At 43.8% G+C, this 16010-nt stretch overlaps 1 protein-coding gene across 5 annotated transcripts in view; it reads left to right on the top strand.

The window, feature by feature from the left end:
- Positions 1 to 16010, top strand: part of DCAF11 (DDB1 and CUL4 associated factor 11) — a 96586-nt gene that overhangs the window by 58657 nt on the left and 21919 nt on the right. For all 5 annotated transcript variants that reach the window (XM_073575378.1, XM_073575377.1, XM_073575375.1 and 2 more), the window contains 5 exons: positions 2264 to 2382; positions 5763 to 5818; positions 5934 to 6034; positions 11457 to 11603; positions 12770 to 12824. In XM_073575378.1, coding sequence (XP_073431479.1) covers positions 2264 to 2382; positions 5763 to 5818; positions 5934 to 6034; positions 11457 to 11603; positions 12770 to 12824 — 478 coding nt within the window. The remainder of the gene's footprint in view (positions 1 to 2263; positions 2383 to 5762; positions 5819 to 5933; positions 6035 to 11456; positions 11604 to 12769; positions 12825 to 16010) is intronic.

Raw genomic sequence — 16010 nt, 5'->3', positions numbered from 1 at the left:
GAATTGTTATGAGCGCCACCCGGTGGTCGGCGCTCATAGCAATTCTGCAATTCTGCTACATAGAGGCGATCTGAGCATCGCCTCTATGTAGCAGAGCCGATCGGGCTATTGTAGCTTCTAGCCTCCCATGGAGGCTATTGAAGCATGACAAAAGTTTAAAGTAAAATAGTTTTAAAAATCTAAAAAAAATATAAAAGTTCAAATTACCTCCTTCAAAATAAAACATTAAAAAAAAAATCAAACATACACATAATTGGTATCGCCGCGTTCAAGATCTATCAGTAAAAAAAAAGTATGAACCCAATCGCTAAATGGCATAGCGGGAAAAAAAATCAAAACGCCAGAATTACATTTTTTTGGGTCGCCACGACATTGCATAAAGATGTAATAACGGGCGATCAAAAGAACGTATCTGCACCAAAATGGTATCATTAAAAATGTCAGTTTGGCGCGCAAAAAATAAGCCCGCATTCAACTCGAGATCATGAAAAATGAAGACGCTACGGGTCTCAGAAAATGGCACAATTTTTTTTTTTCACAAAGTTTGTATTTTTTTTTCACCACTTTGATAAAAAAGAACCTAGGCATGTTTGGTGTCTATGAGCTTGTAATGACCTGGAGAATCATAATGGCAGGTCAGTTTTAGCATTCAGTGAACCTAGCAAAAAAGCCAAACAAAAAACAACTGTGGGATTGCACTTTTTTTTGCAATTTCACTGCACTTGGAATTTCTTTTCCCGTTTTCTAGTACACGTCATGGTAAAAAACCAGTACTGTCGTTCAAAAGTACAACTCGTCCCGCAAAAAAGAACAAGCCCTCACACGGTCTTATTGACGGAAAAATAAAAAAGTTATGGTTCTGGGAAGAAGGGGAAAGTAAAACGAAAATGTAAAAAAGCTCCGGTCATGAAGGGGTTAATGTTTAAGTCATAAAAAATTTGTCACTGTCTCTTTTGTTACCGTATTTCTTTTGCTCAGGATTTCGGATCATTAACGATATGCTTGTAGCTGTTTTTCAGTTCATGGTTTCAAGAAAACCCTCTTCTTTTGTCAGGTCGCTCATCGTGGGAAGGGGGCCTTGCTGTTAGAATAAATTTAATTTGTTACAGGCAGGGTAACATGGCTCTTAATGTTCATTTTCCATGTCAGTCTTTTGGGAGTATTTTCTACTGACTTCTAGCCTGACTTTTTTTTTTTGGTAGCTCTTGCCGCAATACTAGAAAGATGGTAGCGTTTAGTGGTAGGGTGGAGCTTCCTTCTGCCCTACAGATTTTGTATCATTTAGAATTAGGGGTTTTTCTAGCAAACAAACAGGCAAAGATGCAAAAAAGGATTGACTAAAGCCCCCGTCACACACAGCGAGATCGCTAGCGAGATCGCTGCTGAGTCACAAGTTTTGTGACACAACAGCGACCTCAGCAGTGATCTCGCTACGTTTGACAGGTAGCAGCGACCAGGCCCCTGCTGTGAGATCGCTGGTCGTGTCGGAATGGTCTGGACATTTTTTTGATCGCTGGGTAGCATGCACCGGTATGTTTGACAGCTTTTACAATGACCTCGACAGCGACTCAGAAGCGAGACATATGGCGTGACATCGTTACAAAGGTCGCTACGGGTCGCTGGATCGTTGCTGCGTCGTTGCGAAGATCTGACTGTTTGACATCTCACCAGCGACCACATAGCGATGCAGCAACGATCCCTACCAGGTCGTATCGTTGTCGGGATCGCTGTAGCGTCGCTATGTGTGACGGGGGCTTTAGAATTGCTTCATCCAATAGGTTATGATGCAGTTCAAGTACACTTTCTCTCTGAAGAGGCTATTGGCATATATAAATTCCCAGCTCTAGGAGCATAACATTGCTTATAAGTCTCTTTATGCATTCTCCACATGGAGAAACATTCCTTGTTAGACTCCTTGTCAGATGACTCTCATTTTGCCAAGTCAGATCTTCTGTTTTGCATTCAAACATCCCGAAATATGTGTCTACAAATGGAGTTTCTAGTTTGGCTTCTCATCTTAACTGATGAGTTAAAGCTTGTTGAAGGCTCGATATTGGCTTTTAGGATTGCTCTTTCCAGTAGGCTGTGCTAGCGTTCAAGTCCTTTTCCTCCACGCAGAAACTATTTGCATGTGTCTCTTAATAAACTTGTGACATTTTGCTCCAAAGCTTTTTGCACTAAGAGCAATGTAGGAATTGCCGGTCTAAGTAACATCGCCTCTTTATATGTTGCATGAATTTTTTTTTCTTTTCTGCTCTTGCAGTTGATGCCATGCCAGACACCGCAGTACTGGATCAGAGCCAGATAAGAACACAGGTCTTGCTAGCTACTGGAAGGCTAGGAGCACGCAGACAACAGAATATTACCTGTCAGCTTCTGGAGGTAAACTTTCATTATTATGGTTGGATCTTGTGCCTCCAGGAACAATGGGGCACATATATTAAGCCCTTTACACATATGGGTGTAACTCTACGTTTTGTGCTGGGGTGACAGTGCGTTAAGAAGTCGAACTTCCTCGATACACATCTGATGATGGGTATATTATATAGTCGGCATCTGTGTCTAATGGCAGAGTGTCTAATGGCAGAGCTGGACTCTGTCTGCTGCTGTTAACCGTTTAGTTGCCTGTGTCGATCGCCGACAGTGGCATTTAAATAAAGCTTTTGCTGGTGCGCCTGTGAATTGGCAACCCCAACTAGAATCCAGGGCGCCGATGGCAGCTGGAGACTGGCTGAAGGCCCTGTAACTGCCATGTTGGTACTCCTGCGGAGCTCAGCCATGGGCTAAGCTTTATAGCAGACTGTGATTTTACTATATACTGCAATACTTTAGTATCGAAGTATATTGTGTAAGGGGTCAGAGTAAGGGGTCAGAAAATCACAGGTTCGAGACCCCAAATTGCACTAAAAACTCAAAAATGTTTAAAAAAGTTTTAAAAAAATATGAAAAAACTAAAAAAAAAATTGAAATCGTTATAAATTTCTTCCATGCAAAATAAAATAATAAGAAAAATAAACTTCTGGTATTGACACATCTGTAAAAATCAGGTCTATCAAATCGTAAAATGAATGAACACTATAAAAAAGTAAAGAATCAAAATGCCTGAAATGTGTTTTTTCACTCATTATGCCTCACAAAAAGTACAGTAAAAACTGATTAAAATGACATATTGAACATATATATATATATATATACACAAGTTTGGATTCACCATGACCATTCTGATCTGGAGTATCGTGTTGACAGGTTATTTGGTCAATTTTACCACCCAACGAAGGTCATTAAAACGAAGCTAAAAAAATAAACGTTGAATTATATTTTTTTTCGCCATTGGAATTTTTCCCCCCATTTTTTCCAGTACATTTTATGCTAAAATGAATGGCTTCATTCAATACTACAGCTCATCCCTTCCACCAATCTAGATTCCCTAATCGCCTCCATTTCTAAAGGCCTTAATTTTTACGCGGACAAAGAATTGTCCTGGTGGGGAAAATGTCTAGTAGCCAAATCAATATTCCTTCCCAAAATCCTTTATGTTTTCAGATCCCTTCCCCTGCTTATTTCCACTTCTTATTTAATTAGTCTGCAGACACGCCTTAATTTATTTATTTGGGGAAATAAAAAGGCCCGTATTGCTTCAAATCAGTTATACAAACATAAGTTACGTGGAGGTATGGGACTGCCTAACATCTCAGCTTATTATTACTCTAATCTTATTAAACAAAGTCTATGTTGGTGGTCATCTGGCCATATACCTTCATGGGTGGACTTGGAATTTTATTTTAATAAAAACTCCCCTCCTTGTTCTCTTATTTTGAATCTATTGACATCTAAGCATTTATCTCAGTCTAATCATCCAATTTTTATGGCTGCTATTGTGGCTTGGAGGAAGTTTTTTAAATTTAAGAGTGGTTTTTCTAGGATTCAACTCCTGTTGAGGCTTCCTCTCTCTTTTCGGGCCTCTGATTATTCATTCGATTTGCATTCTGCCTGGGCTGACTGGGGTATTTCTAAATTAAATGACATCTTTGATGGTCATAAATTTGTATCTTTTTCTCATCTTAAGAGTAGGTTTGGGGTTCCCTCCTCTGCTTTTCTACACTTTACTATGTTGAAAGAATTTTTGTCTCCACTGGTGACTTGTTGCCCTCCGCTATCGAAGCCAGCGGCCAATATTTTATGTAACTTAGGCCATAATATTTTTTGGTCCACTCGTTATATCTACCAGTGGTTCAACAACGATTCTGGATTTATAAAATCCCCAAATATGAAAAAATGGGAATCGGCTTTGAATTTTTCTGTTACTCCAGAGGTTTGGGAACTGACCATGTCCCTAACCTATTCTGCTACCATGTCTATGGCTCTCCATGAGTCCTACTTTAAAATCATATTGAGATGGTATTACTCGCCATCTCGTCTAGCTGTTATCAACCCTTCCACCTCCCCTCTCTGTTGGAGGGACTGCGGGCAACATGGTAGCCTTTCCCATTTATTTTGGTTTTGTCCACGTCTTCGGCATTTTTGGGACGACATCTCCTCTTATTGCTCATATTTTAGATCAATCAGCTTTTTCACTGACTCCTCAGTTCGCCCTGCTCTCATTGGATGCAAGTCGTTTGAATCCTTCTGTTAGGAAATTGGTTATTCATTTACTTTTGGTTTCTAAAAATGAAATTGCGTTTTATTGGAAATCCACTCGAGTGCCCACTTCACTCAATATCATTGCAAAGCTGACTTTACATAAGTCATATGAACAAAAATTGGCGTTGCTGAATGGCTGTCTTCCCTCCTTTTTAAAGAAATGGTCTCACTGGCTGGAAATGTTTCCATGAGTTCTTACTATTATTATTTATAGTATGGTTGTTTTTTATTTTTTTCTTTCATGTGTCATGAGTGCCTCACGATATTGCATTTATGTATGCTCTGTTATAAAATGTTAATAAAATTGTTTGGAAAACAACTCGTCCCACAAAAAAACAAACCTTCATATGGCTATGTAGGCAGAACATTAATAAAGTTAAGGCTCTTGGGGACAATAAAGGGGACAAAAATGAAAAGTTGCTTAGTCCTGAAGGGTTTAAGGTAGCTATGTGAGAATTCTGGTAGAATTTGCTCCAAAAAATGGTCTTTCATCACTTGCACCATATGTAATTTTTAGTTAGACGAGGCAGTTGACAAATGCACCATCATCATCATTTATCATGAGCAAATGTGATAAATCCATGCATTTTAAAATCTAAGTTTGCACTGTCCAAAAGCTAGGCACTAGTGATGAGCGAGTATACTCGTTGCTCGAGTTTTTCCGAGCATACTCGGGTGACCTCCGAGTATTTTGGCGTGCTCGGAGATTTAGTTTCTGCCGCCCGTAGCAGCATGATTTGCGACTGCTAGACAGGCTGATTACATGTGTGGAATGCCTGTTTGTTAGGGAATTCCCACATGTATTCAGCCTGTCTACAAGTCGCAAATCATGCAGCTGAGGCGAAGAAAACTAAATCTCCGCTCACGCCAAAATACTCAGCGGTCCCGCGAGCATGCTCGGAAAAACCCGAGCAACGAGTATACTCGCTCATCACTATTAGACGCTATTACTAAATATGCCTCAATAAGTTGTTGTAATATTCCCCCTTTTTAAATTAAGTTTTCACAAATTATTATTATTGTTTTATACTGGCTATATGAGGCCTGTAATTACCGTATTGGTAACAAATCTGAATATTTTATTATAATTTTTATACCATTGTTGGATTTGTTGAATACAGAGAGAGCGAGGAGGTTGTGGATTCTCACATGGCGTGCGCTGCCACATGACATCGCAGTGAGTATTTATTTAGATTTAGGCTCATGGCGACTTTGCCTGTTTTGGTAATACTCCCCAATGAGATACATTGCAGCGGTCTGTGTCTCTAACAGTTAAAATTGCTTTCTTGCAGCTTTCTGCCAAACCATGTTTCTGCCACGGATTCTTACTCTCAGAAGGCCTTCTGTGGGGTATATGCTTCTGATGGATCCATCTTTATGTCTGCTTGCCAGGGTATAGTATTTTCTATCTTGCTACTTATTGCACTATCTACAAGTATTTAGTGTTTTAATGCTAAGTCCTGCATTGACCACAAGCAGCATGATTCATACATTGACTGGGAAATTTCAGCTGTGCACCTTTTAGGCTATGTGCACTCGTTGCGGAATTGCCGCGGAAATTTCCGCAGGAATTCCGGAATTCCATTCCGCTGGAAATATGCAAGAAAACCGCATTTTAATTCCCGCCTATTTCCCGCGAAAAAACTAGCGATTTGCAAGCGTAATTAGCTTGCAGAATGCTAGCGTTTTCCAAGCGATCTGTAGCATCGCTTGGAAAACTGATTGACAGGTTGGTCACACTCGTCAAACATAGTGTTTGACGAGTGTGACCACCTTTTTACTATTGAGGCTGCCTATGCGGCATCAGTAGTGAAAGATCTAATGTTAAAAATAATTTTTAAAAAATTAAAAATGGTGTTTTTCCTCACCTTCCGGTGTCCCGCACAGCGTTCCCGATCATCGCGATGCTCCCGGCAGGTCCCGTTCCCAGTGATGCATTGCGACAATGACCTTTGATGACATCGTGGTCGCGCGAGTCCGCGACGTCATCAAAGGTCTTTGTCGCAATGTATCACTGGGATCGGGAGTTGCCGGGAGCATCGCTAAGGCCTGGTGACGCTGCGAGGGTCATCGTAAGGTGAGAATGACAATTTTTTTATTTTAATTGTATTTTTTACAGGGATATGGTACCCAGAGCCCGGAGGATAATCTCCTCTCCTCCAGACTGTGGGTACAATCTGCAAATGTTCTGCTTACTTTTCGCATGGTGGGCACAGCCACATGCGGAAAGTAAGCAGAACAATGCATTCCTATGTGTGCTGATTTTCCCATGATTCCGCACAAAGAATGAGCATGCTGCGTATTTTTCCGCGATGGAATTCCGCCGCGGAAAAATCCGCAGCATTAGCACAGCATGTGCGGAATGCCATAGGATTGCATAGTATGCTTTTTTTTTTTTTGCATTTTCGTTGCAACAAAAATGCTACGTGTGAACACAGCCTTATTCTGAAGCGCTGCTGCGTTTCAGACAAAAGATACTTTGAGAAGCTGTCTGGGAAACATCGGTCTCTGACTAGTCCAAGGCAGGTCCCCACTGTCTTCTCTGTGAGTGTGTGTATGGGGACATATCTGCCAGACTAAGAGGAGCGGGCAAGGAGAAGCCTTCAGGGATCTGCCTTGCATTCTAAATTGCTTCTTATATTTACAATACACTGGGGATAAGTGATACATTCCATTCTTCTTTGAGCACGTATGTGAGATTAAGATATAACTATTTTTTTTTTTCTATAGTTTACTTTGTCATCATTAAATGGATTGTCTGAACATATAGTTTTGATGACTTATACTTTAAATATGTAATCTGTATCAAATTGATGGGGGTCCGAGTCGCAGCACCCCCACCAATCGTTGTTTATTAGCTCTTCTCGGAGCCTGATGTCAATAGTAAATGTCGCTGGAACTGTACTGCTGCCGTCAAAATGTAATGACCACTGATTGAAGATAATAGGACATAACCTGCATTTCTAGGCAGCAGCCAATACACATTGAATGTGAGATGTTCTTTTCAATGTTTACATCCAACTGCCCCTGGATCTATTAACAGCTGCTCAGTAGAGGGTCCAAGGTGTCGGACTACCACTAATCTAACATTTTGACATAGGTACCGTAGTTTTGTTTGTTTGTTTTTTTAATCCCATACTTTGAGCCAGTTGTACTGTTCGCCATGCTATATATTCAGTCATGGCCCAAAGTGTTGGCACCCTTGAAATTGTTCCACAAAATTATTGCAACTAGACACGTTTTGCTATACACATGTTTATTTCCTCTGTGTGTATTGCAACAACACAAAATAAATTGGAGAAAAAAGGCACAGAAAAAATTTCACATCATGTCTCATAAAACCCCCAAAATTGGCTGGACAACGTTGTTGGCAACTTTCCAAGATTGTGGGTAAACACCTTGGTAATCAAGCATGTGACGCTTGTTCAAACTCAACTGTGGAAAGTAACAAGTGTGGGTAATATGAAAATCACACCTGAAACCAGATAACATGGGGAGAAGTTGGCTCAGTCTTTCCATTGTGTGACTGTGTGTGCCTCACTAAGGCTAAGTTCACACTTGTGTATGGCTGATCTGCAGATGGCTGCGTACGTCCTCCGTTAAGCTCCGCCTACGCTCCCGTCTACTTCCGCATGCGTCCTGCATTGTCCTGCTTACCTATCTTTAACATTAGGTACGCAGGGACATGTGTTTTTTGCGGATGCGTCCGCATATGGCGTTTTGATGTACCCGCCGACCGCACGGGAACACAACATGTTGTATTTCTGCAACATAACTGCGCATACAAAAGGGGGCAGCGATTTGGGCGGAGCCGGGTTTCCGCTGCGTCCAAAGCGCTGCATATCCAGACCGTGGACACAAACCCTTACTCGTGCTTTTCGGCTTCGCATAACACTATGTCTAGAATAGATATGGCGTTTGGAGATAGACGTTTAGATGCGTGGGTTAGGAAGGTGGACTATTTACCTAGAGTGGTCTCAGATCATAAACCGGTGGCGGTGGTAATACAGATTGGGTTAGGAAGAGCAGGACAAAGCGGGGAGTGGAAAGTTCATCCGGCTTGGTTAAAATCTATTGATGTGGAGAAAATTAGGAGGGAGGTGGAATTATTTTTCCAGGGTAATGAAAGGAGTGCGCCTGAGGGAACTGTGTGGGACGCCATGAAGGCCTTTCTTGGAGGCCTGTTCATTAGGGACATTTCCAGATGCAAGAATGAATCTAGGCAGGAGGAGCGACAGGTGTTGGACGACTTGAGTGCAGAGAGGGAGGCGGGGAGTCGGCCCACCCCAGAGACACAGGGGCGCATAAAGGGAGCACAAGAGGCACTGAACAAGATCTATTTAAAAAATGCAAAAAAAGAGGCAGGAGTTTCAGAGGGTTTCATTTTATGAAGACGGTGAAAAAGTGGGTCATCTCTTGTCATTAATAGCAGCTGCTCAGATGGAGTCGTCTTATGTGTATAGTCTGTATGATGAGGCGGATAGGCTGGTGGTGGAGACAAGGGATATTTTGGGTGTATTTGCTTTCTGGAGGGGGTGTGCCTGTTACAGCTCAGTGCGAAGGATAGGGATAGTTTGGAAAAACCCTTAACAGTTGAAGAGCTGGAGGAGGCGTTGACTTCCATGGCAAATAAGGCTCCTGGGGCAGATGGCTTACCCGTTGAAGTATATAAACATCTTAAGGATGTGTTGTTACCTAGATTATGTGATGTATTTAAGGGGGCCCTAGGGGAGGGACGGCTGCCGGAATCTATGAGGGAGGCAACGATTGTGGTTTTGCCTAAGGAAGGGAAAGATGCTCGGAAATTGGATTAGTATAGGCCCATCTCACTTCTATCGGTAGACATCAAATTATTGTCAAAAGTCCTGGCAGGCTGGCTAGGGTGGTTACTGGTGTGATTCACCCAGATCAGTCTGGGTTTATGCCTAATAAATCAACAGCCATCAATCTGAGGCGGCTATTCTTAAATATTCAGCTGCGGCGGATAATGCAGGTTACATAATGCGGGTTACAGAGTGGTGGCTTCTTTGGATGCCCATAAGGCGTTTGATTGTGTAGAGTGGGTGTATTTGTGGATGGTACTTGGGCAAATGGGTTTTGTGCCAATTTTCATTTCTTGGGTAAGACTGCTTTAAATCTGTAAAATACCTAATTATATGGTATTGGGTAAAAGTTGTACTTGATTTACCTGTTTAATAAAAATTATCTGATTTTAAAAAAAAAAGATTACCAAAGGATTTTTGGTTGCAATGTAGTGTCCAGTGTCAGAAAGCTGGGTTTCCATCCTTGGTCATGAGTCTTCCAGCAGGACAATGACCCCAAACATATTTCAAGAAGCACCCCAAAAATGGATGGAAACAAAGTGCTGGAGAGGTCTGACGTGGCCAGCAATGAGTCCGGATCTAAATCACATTGAAAATCTGTGAAGGCATATTAAAATTGCTGTTGGGAGAAGGCACCCTTCAAATATGAGAGACCTGGAGCAGTTTGCAAAAGAAGAGTGGTCAAAAATTCCACTTGAGAGGTGTAAGAATCTTGTTGATGGTTATAGGAAGCAAATGATTGCAAATATTTATTCCAAAGGGTGTTCAACCAAATAGTAAAGGGAACCTGTCACCTCTTTTTGCCGCTATAAGATGCGGCCATCGCTTTTCAGGGCTTATCCACAGCATTCTATAATGCTGTAAGAAAAATAAGTTTGATTATCCTCACCCGGGGGGGGGGCGGTCCTGTGCGGTCTGGTCCGATGGGTGTCGCAGGTCCGGCTCCTGCCATCTTTATGTGATGTCATCCTCCTGTTTGCTCGGTGTTGTGCTCCTGCGCAGGCGTAATTCTCTGCGCTGTCGAGGGCAGAGCAAAATACAGCAGTGCGCAGGTGCTGGGCCTCTCTGACCTTTTCCGGCGCCTGCGCACTGCAGTACTTTGCTCTGCCCTCAACAGGGTAGAGAATTACACCTGCTCAGGAGCGCGACACCAAGCAAGCAGGAGGACGACATCGCGTGAAGATGGGATGTGCTGGACCTGCAACACCCATCACACAGGACCGCCGTCCCGGGTGAGTATACCAAAACTAATTTTTCTTATCTTGCAGGTCGGACCGGGGCTTATCTACAGCATTATAGAGTGCTGTAGATAAGCCCTAAATGGCAGTGTCCACATCTTATAGCGGCATAAAGGGGTAACAGGTTCCCTTTAAGTTGAGGATGCTAACAATTTTGTCTAGCCAATTTTGGGGGGTTTGTGTGAAATGATGCCCAATTTGCCTTTCTTTCTGGAGTTTTTTTTGTGTTGTTCCAGTACACACAGAGGAAATAAGCATGTGTAATTGCAATAATTCTCTGAAATACTAGTAGAAATTGTAGATATACTTAGTAATTGTAGAAATACTTCATTTTCTGGAACAATTTCAAGGATGCCAACACTTTTAGCCATGACTCTGTGTGTGGATTACACTAACTATAGTATTTGACTTTGGCACACATGTTCAGTCTGTCTTGTCATGTGAAAAAAATAACAATTCTTTAGCTGGTTAGGTGGCTGCAAACTACCGACATGCCTGCTGGAACAGGCTCCTGAAAATCTTTTTGTTTAACTCTAGTCTACACATAATTGTTCATATTTTAGAAAGTGTTTTAGAGGGTGGTTCCACCTTATGAAGTAGGGACTTGTATGTATGTTTCAGTGTTTTTAACAAAATGTATATGTAGAACCTAAATGACTTTGCATAATTTCTAAAATGAATATCATTGAGGGCCTAATGTATTTTTCTGTTCTCCTATAGTGAACCCTGTCTTTTGCTTTTTATTCAATTTCAGATCAGAATATTCGCCTTTATGACTGCCGCTATGGGTCTTTCAAGAAGTTTCGAACAATAAAAGCTCGAGATGTGGGCTGGAGTGTCCTTGATGTAGCATTTACTCCAGACGGAGGACATTTCCTGTACTCCAGCTGGTCTGACTACAGTTCGTATATACTCATTTATCCAAGTATAAAAAATTTTTATCTCTGCCTATTCTTTATATTCGGATTTTCTGAACAATCCGAATAATCTTACAATGGATGAAATAATAAATAGTCTAAAAATAATACTTTTCAATTGAAGTTGTCTTTCAGATGCTGTTTACACACTAAAACCTTTCTGATTGATAACCACATTATTACGCTCGTCAGATCAGTTTGAAGGAGGATGCTACAAACTTTGATCAGATCAATTGGCTATTGACACACACGTTTAGATTGTTATTAGTTTGATTGGACAGAAATTAGTTGGATGTCTGCTTACGTAAAGTCACTCTTCAATTGAATTAAGCTGACTTGTCACTATAAAAGATATCCCTTTTATTACATGATCCCTTTTAGACAGTCAGCAGCATGAAAACCATGATTTGACATAGATTCCACACTTCCATCAACCAGGGGTCACACATTCATTTACTGTGTTTTCACAGTTGCTGACTGGATAAGAGGAATTATGATAAGCCATGTGATTCCACAGAAACAAGACATTATTTTAACCATTCACATTGTTTGAAAGTTTAGGCTATGTACTTGTACCCTGTAGTATAAGTTAGACACCAAATTTTTTTATAAAAGCTGCAGAATATTATGCAACTTCAGTCTGTTTCCCCTGCCTCCTGCTTGTGACAGCTGACAGGTAGAAGACAGGGAGTGACTGCATCACATAGGAATACACTGAAACTCTGTTGTACACATCAGGAGCAAACAGTTTTATGTCACCTTGTATAATAGTACTATGGGACAGAGAATGGATAATGCAAATATGGTTTACCTCTTATATGGACATATTAGTTTGAAAACTCTGATAAGTTTATTGTATGCTAAACAACAAAAATATTAGTGGACCTTGTTGGCAGTCTGGAGGTTATGGGTAAGGAAATGTTTTGTTGTATTATATAATGTAAGAAAAGAAAAAACAACAGGAGCAGTGGTGGTGAAGCACCAGGGTAAGTAACAGCTGCCTATGATGGAAAAACATTGATCCCAAAACTGGTTCCTAGTAGTGGCTTAGATTTGTCCAGACTTGTTATTAATATTATATGCAGATAGCTAAGAGATATTATAGTACATATTTTTATATGCAATAATTACGTTTTTCTTTTGATTACAGTTCACCTCTGCAATATATATGGGGACACAGAATCGCACACAGCACTTGATCTCAGGTACTACTATTTGCATCAACAATATTCTGGATATTGTACATATTTTCTGTACCTTGTTGATTTTGTGCATTGTGCTTCCATCTAGGAAAGTAATTTTAATCCTGTCCTGCTGGTTGGGGGCATTAACATGTATATCACATGGCCCAGTGACTAGACAGCCTGGGGCAGAAGGAATCACTTTGTGCTCTGTCTAGCCTCTGTTCCAACTGTCTTTTTCTCCTTCGCCTCATTGGGGGGACACAGGTACTGTGGGTGTATGCTACTGCCGCCAGGAGGCTGACACTAAGTGAAAAAAAGAGGTTAGCTCCTCCTCCGCCGTATACACTCTCACCCAGATTGCGGGCGGAAACCAGTTTTTTGCTTAGTGTCGGAGGCACACGTCTATCTCAAGACTGATTCTTTTTCCCCATGAAGATAAGACAGGGGCGACGGACCCTATTGAAAGGGTCCGATCTCCTCAAACCAACAACGGGCAAGCACATGCGAGTTTCCCTCCATGTATCCTCTCCTGCAACGGGGATTTTTTTCCAGATATTCCTTTTTTTACTTGAAGATGAGATAGGGGCAACGGATCCTATTGAAAGGGTCCGATCTCCCCAAACCAACAACGGGCGAGCACGTGCGAGTGTCCCTCCACGTATCCTTCCTGCAACGTGGGATATTGCCAGACCATGGAAGTGAGATACGGGCGACAGATCCTATTGAAGGGGTCTGATCTCCCCAAACCAACAACGGGCGAGCACGTGCGAGTGTCCCTCCACGTATCCTCTCCCACACCGTGGGACATGATGCCGGACTTAGCCCTGTCCACCCTAGGGTATTGAAACCCTAGGCTGCACAGAGGCACAAGTGTAGTCCGTGCGGCCCCCACTGCCCCACCAATGCTAAGACTGCGGTGGGGCAAAGCGGCGGACGGTCCCTCTCCTCACCCCTTGAAGGGGTTAGATGGAGCTAGGGTGCCTGCACTGTCCTTTTTTTCATATGGCCACCCTCCCCTCTACCTGAGCTGGAGGGAGGAGGATGGCTAGGGAGGGCTCGTACAGCGGCGCAGGGCTGGAGCCCTTAACTTCTCCCTGGCAGCAGCAGAGATGGGCGTCTGGCAGCGGCGGTCCCGGCCTTGGTTCTGGGTCACGGCGGCCCCGCCCCCCGTGGCCTGGGCGGACGCCGAAGATATTAAGGCCCCGGCTTCAGGCGAAGCTAGGCCGCACACGGAAGTACCGCCCCCAGGATCGCTTTTTTCTTCCGGGGGCCTGCCCGCAGTTGTGGCGCGCAGATTGAAGCGACGCCTCGCACGCTGAGGACATAGGACTGAGGTAAGTGCTGCCCCCTAGCCCCACGGAGAGGCCACGCTAAGGGAAGCGAAGAGCGCCCTCCCCCGGCGTTTTTTTTCCGCGCGGATGCCTGACAGGTACAGCATGTCAGGGAAACCTAAGATGCATATGTTTTTATACGCTGCATGCATCTCCTGTCGGTCAGCTTTTCCGCGGGCGCAGGTCAAGCAAGTATGTGAAGCCTGTGAGTCCGAACACGCTCAGGAGCCCTCCCATGCGACCGAGCCCAGTGTACCAAGTCCCCCGGAATGGGCGTTATCACTGTCGCAATCTATGGCGTCACTTATAAGAGCAATCGAGTCCCTTCGGGCCCCAGATAGGGGCAGGGACAGTGGCTCGCCTGCCTTAGAGGGGTCCTCTACCTCACAGGAGCCTTCGGCCTGCAGGGGCCGCTCTCACTCCAGGCAGACCCGGGAAATGAACCCACACGGCGTCTCCCGGTCCATCCGGTGCCTCGGCATCTGTGAGCTCTGCTTCTCGCTCCCCGTCACGACTCGGGCGAACCTCTTGACCTAGATACGCCGGGTGGTCAGGAAACTGTTGACTGTCTCATAGAAGCCGTCAACCAGACTCTGGGGATTGAGGATGATTCCACTCTGGCTTTGGGCCATAAGGTGTCATTTAAGCGAGTCAAGCTTCCCCATAGAGTATTTTGCACTCACCCTGAATTTGAGGATATAGTGCAACGACACAGAGAACGGCCGGGCAGGCGTTTCTCGGGCCAGAAGGCACTCGAGGCGAAGTATCCTTTTGCCCCGGATCTCCGTAAAAAGTGGACGGAATCCCCAACGGTGGATCCTCCTGTGTCGCGTTTGGCTACAAAAACTCTACTATCCATACCTAGTGGTTCTTCTATTAAGGATCCCACAGATCGTCTCATGGAGAACTTGGCTCGCTCAGTGTTTGAGGCATCGCGATCAGCACTCTCTCCCTCGTTCGCAGCAACTTGGGTAGCCAAGGCCATGATTTCTTTGTGAGAATCATTGAATAGAGCCTTGCAAGACATAGACCTACCAGCTGAAGTATCAGAAATCACAAATCAGATAGCCATGGCGGGGACTACTTGATCAATGCATCTTTTGATGCGGCCAACTGCGCGGCACTTGCGGCCGCAAATGCAATCTCCATTAGGAGAGCGCTATGGTTAAGGACATGGCGGGCCGATTCAGCCTCAAAAAAGTCCTTGACAGCGCTACCATACTAGTGTGGCCGCCTGTTTTGAGAGAAGTTAGATCAGCTCATCTCCGACTCCACAGGAGGCAAGAGCGGTTCTCTTCCTCAACAAAAGGTCAAACTGCTGTTTCGTCACCAGTTTCAGGAGCGTTTTTGGGCCTTTTGCAACCCCGAGTGGACCACGGCGGCTAATTCCGCCGCGTCAGGGCACCCCAACCAGAATAGGGACCGACAAGTCTCATATAGAGCCAACCCATTGGGGAGGATGCGTACTAACCAGTCCAGGTCGAGGGGATCCAGGTCCCAAATATCTTCAGCCAAATGACTCGGGGCATTTGTCAGGTGGCACCAGCAAGGTAGGTGGCCGCCTCCTCCGGTTTCACCACGCCTGGCTCAATGTCGCACACGACACATGGGTGAGAGAGCTTGTGTCCACAGGGTACAAGATAGAATTTGTCAGGTACCCCCAAGACGATTTTTTCTTTCCCGTCTTCCCAAGGTGGATACCCGGGCAAAGGCTCTACTAGGAGCCATCTATTCGCTCAGCCACAACAGAGTCATCATTCCAGTACCGGAAAATGAGAAGACTCAGCGCTTCTATTCCAATCTGTTTGCAGTCCCCAAAAAGGATGGGACTGTCAGGCCCATTTTGGATCTAAAGCTCCTGAACAAATTTATCAGG

Source organism: Dendrobates tinctorius, unplaced genomic scaffold, assembly GCF_039654945.1.
Source record: "Dendrobates tinctorius isolate UK_male_01 unplaced genomic scaffold, ASM3965494v1 ptg000044l, whole genome shotgun sequence".
NCBI lineage: Eukaryota > Metazoa > Chordata > Amphibia > Anura > Dendrobatidae > Dendrobates > Dendrobates tinctorius.
This window is presented reverse-complemented; position numbering and strand designations above follow the sequence as displayed.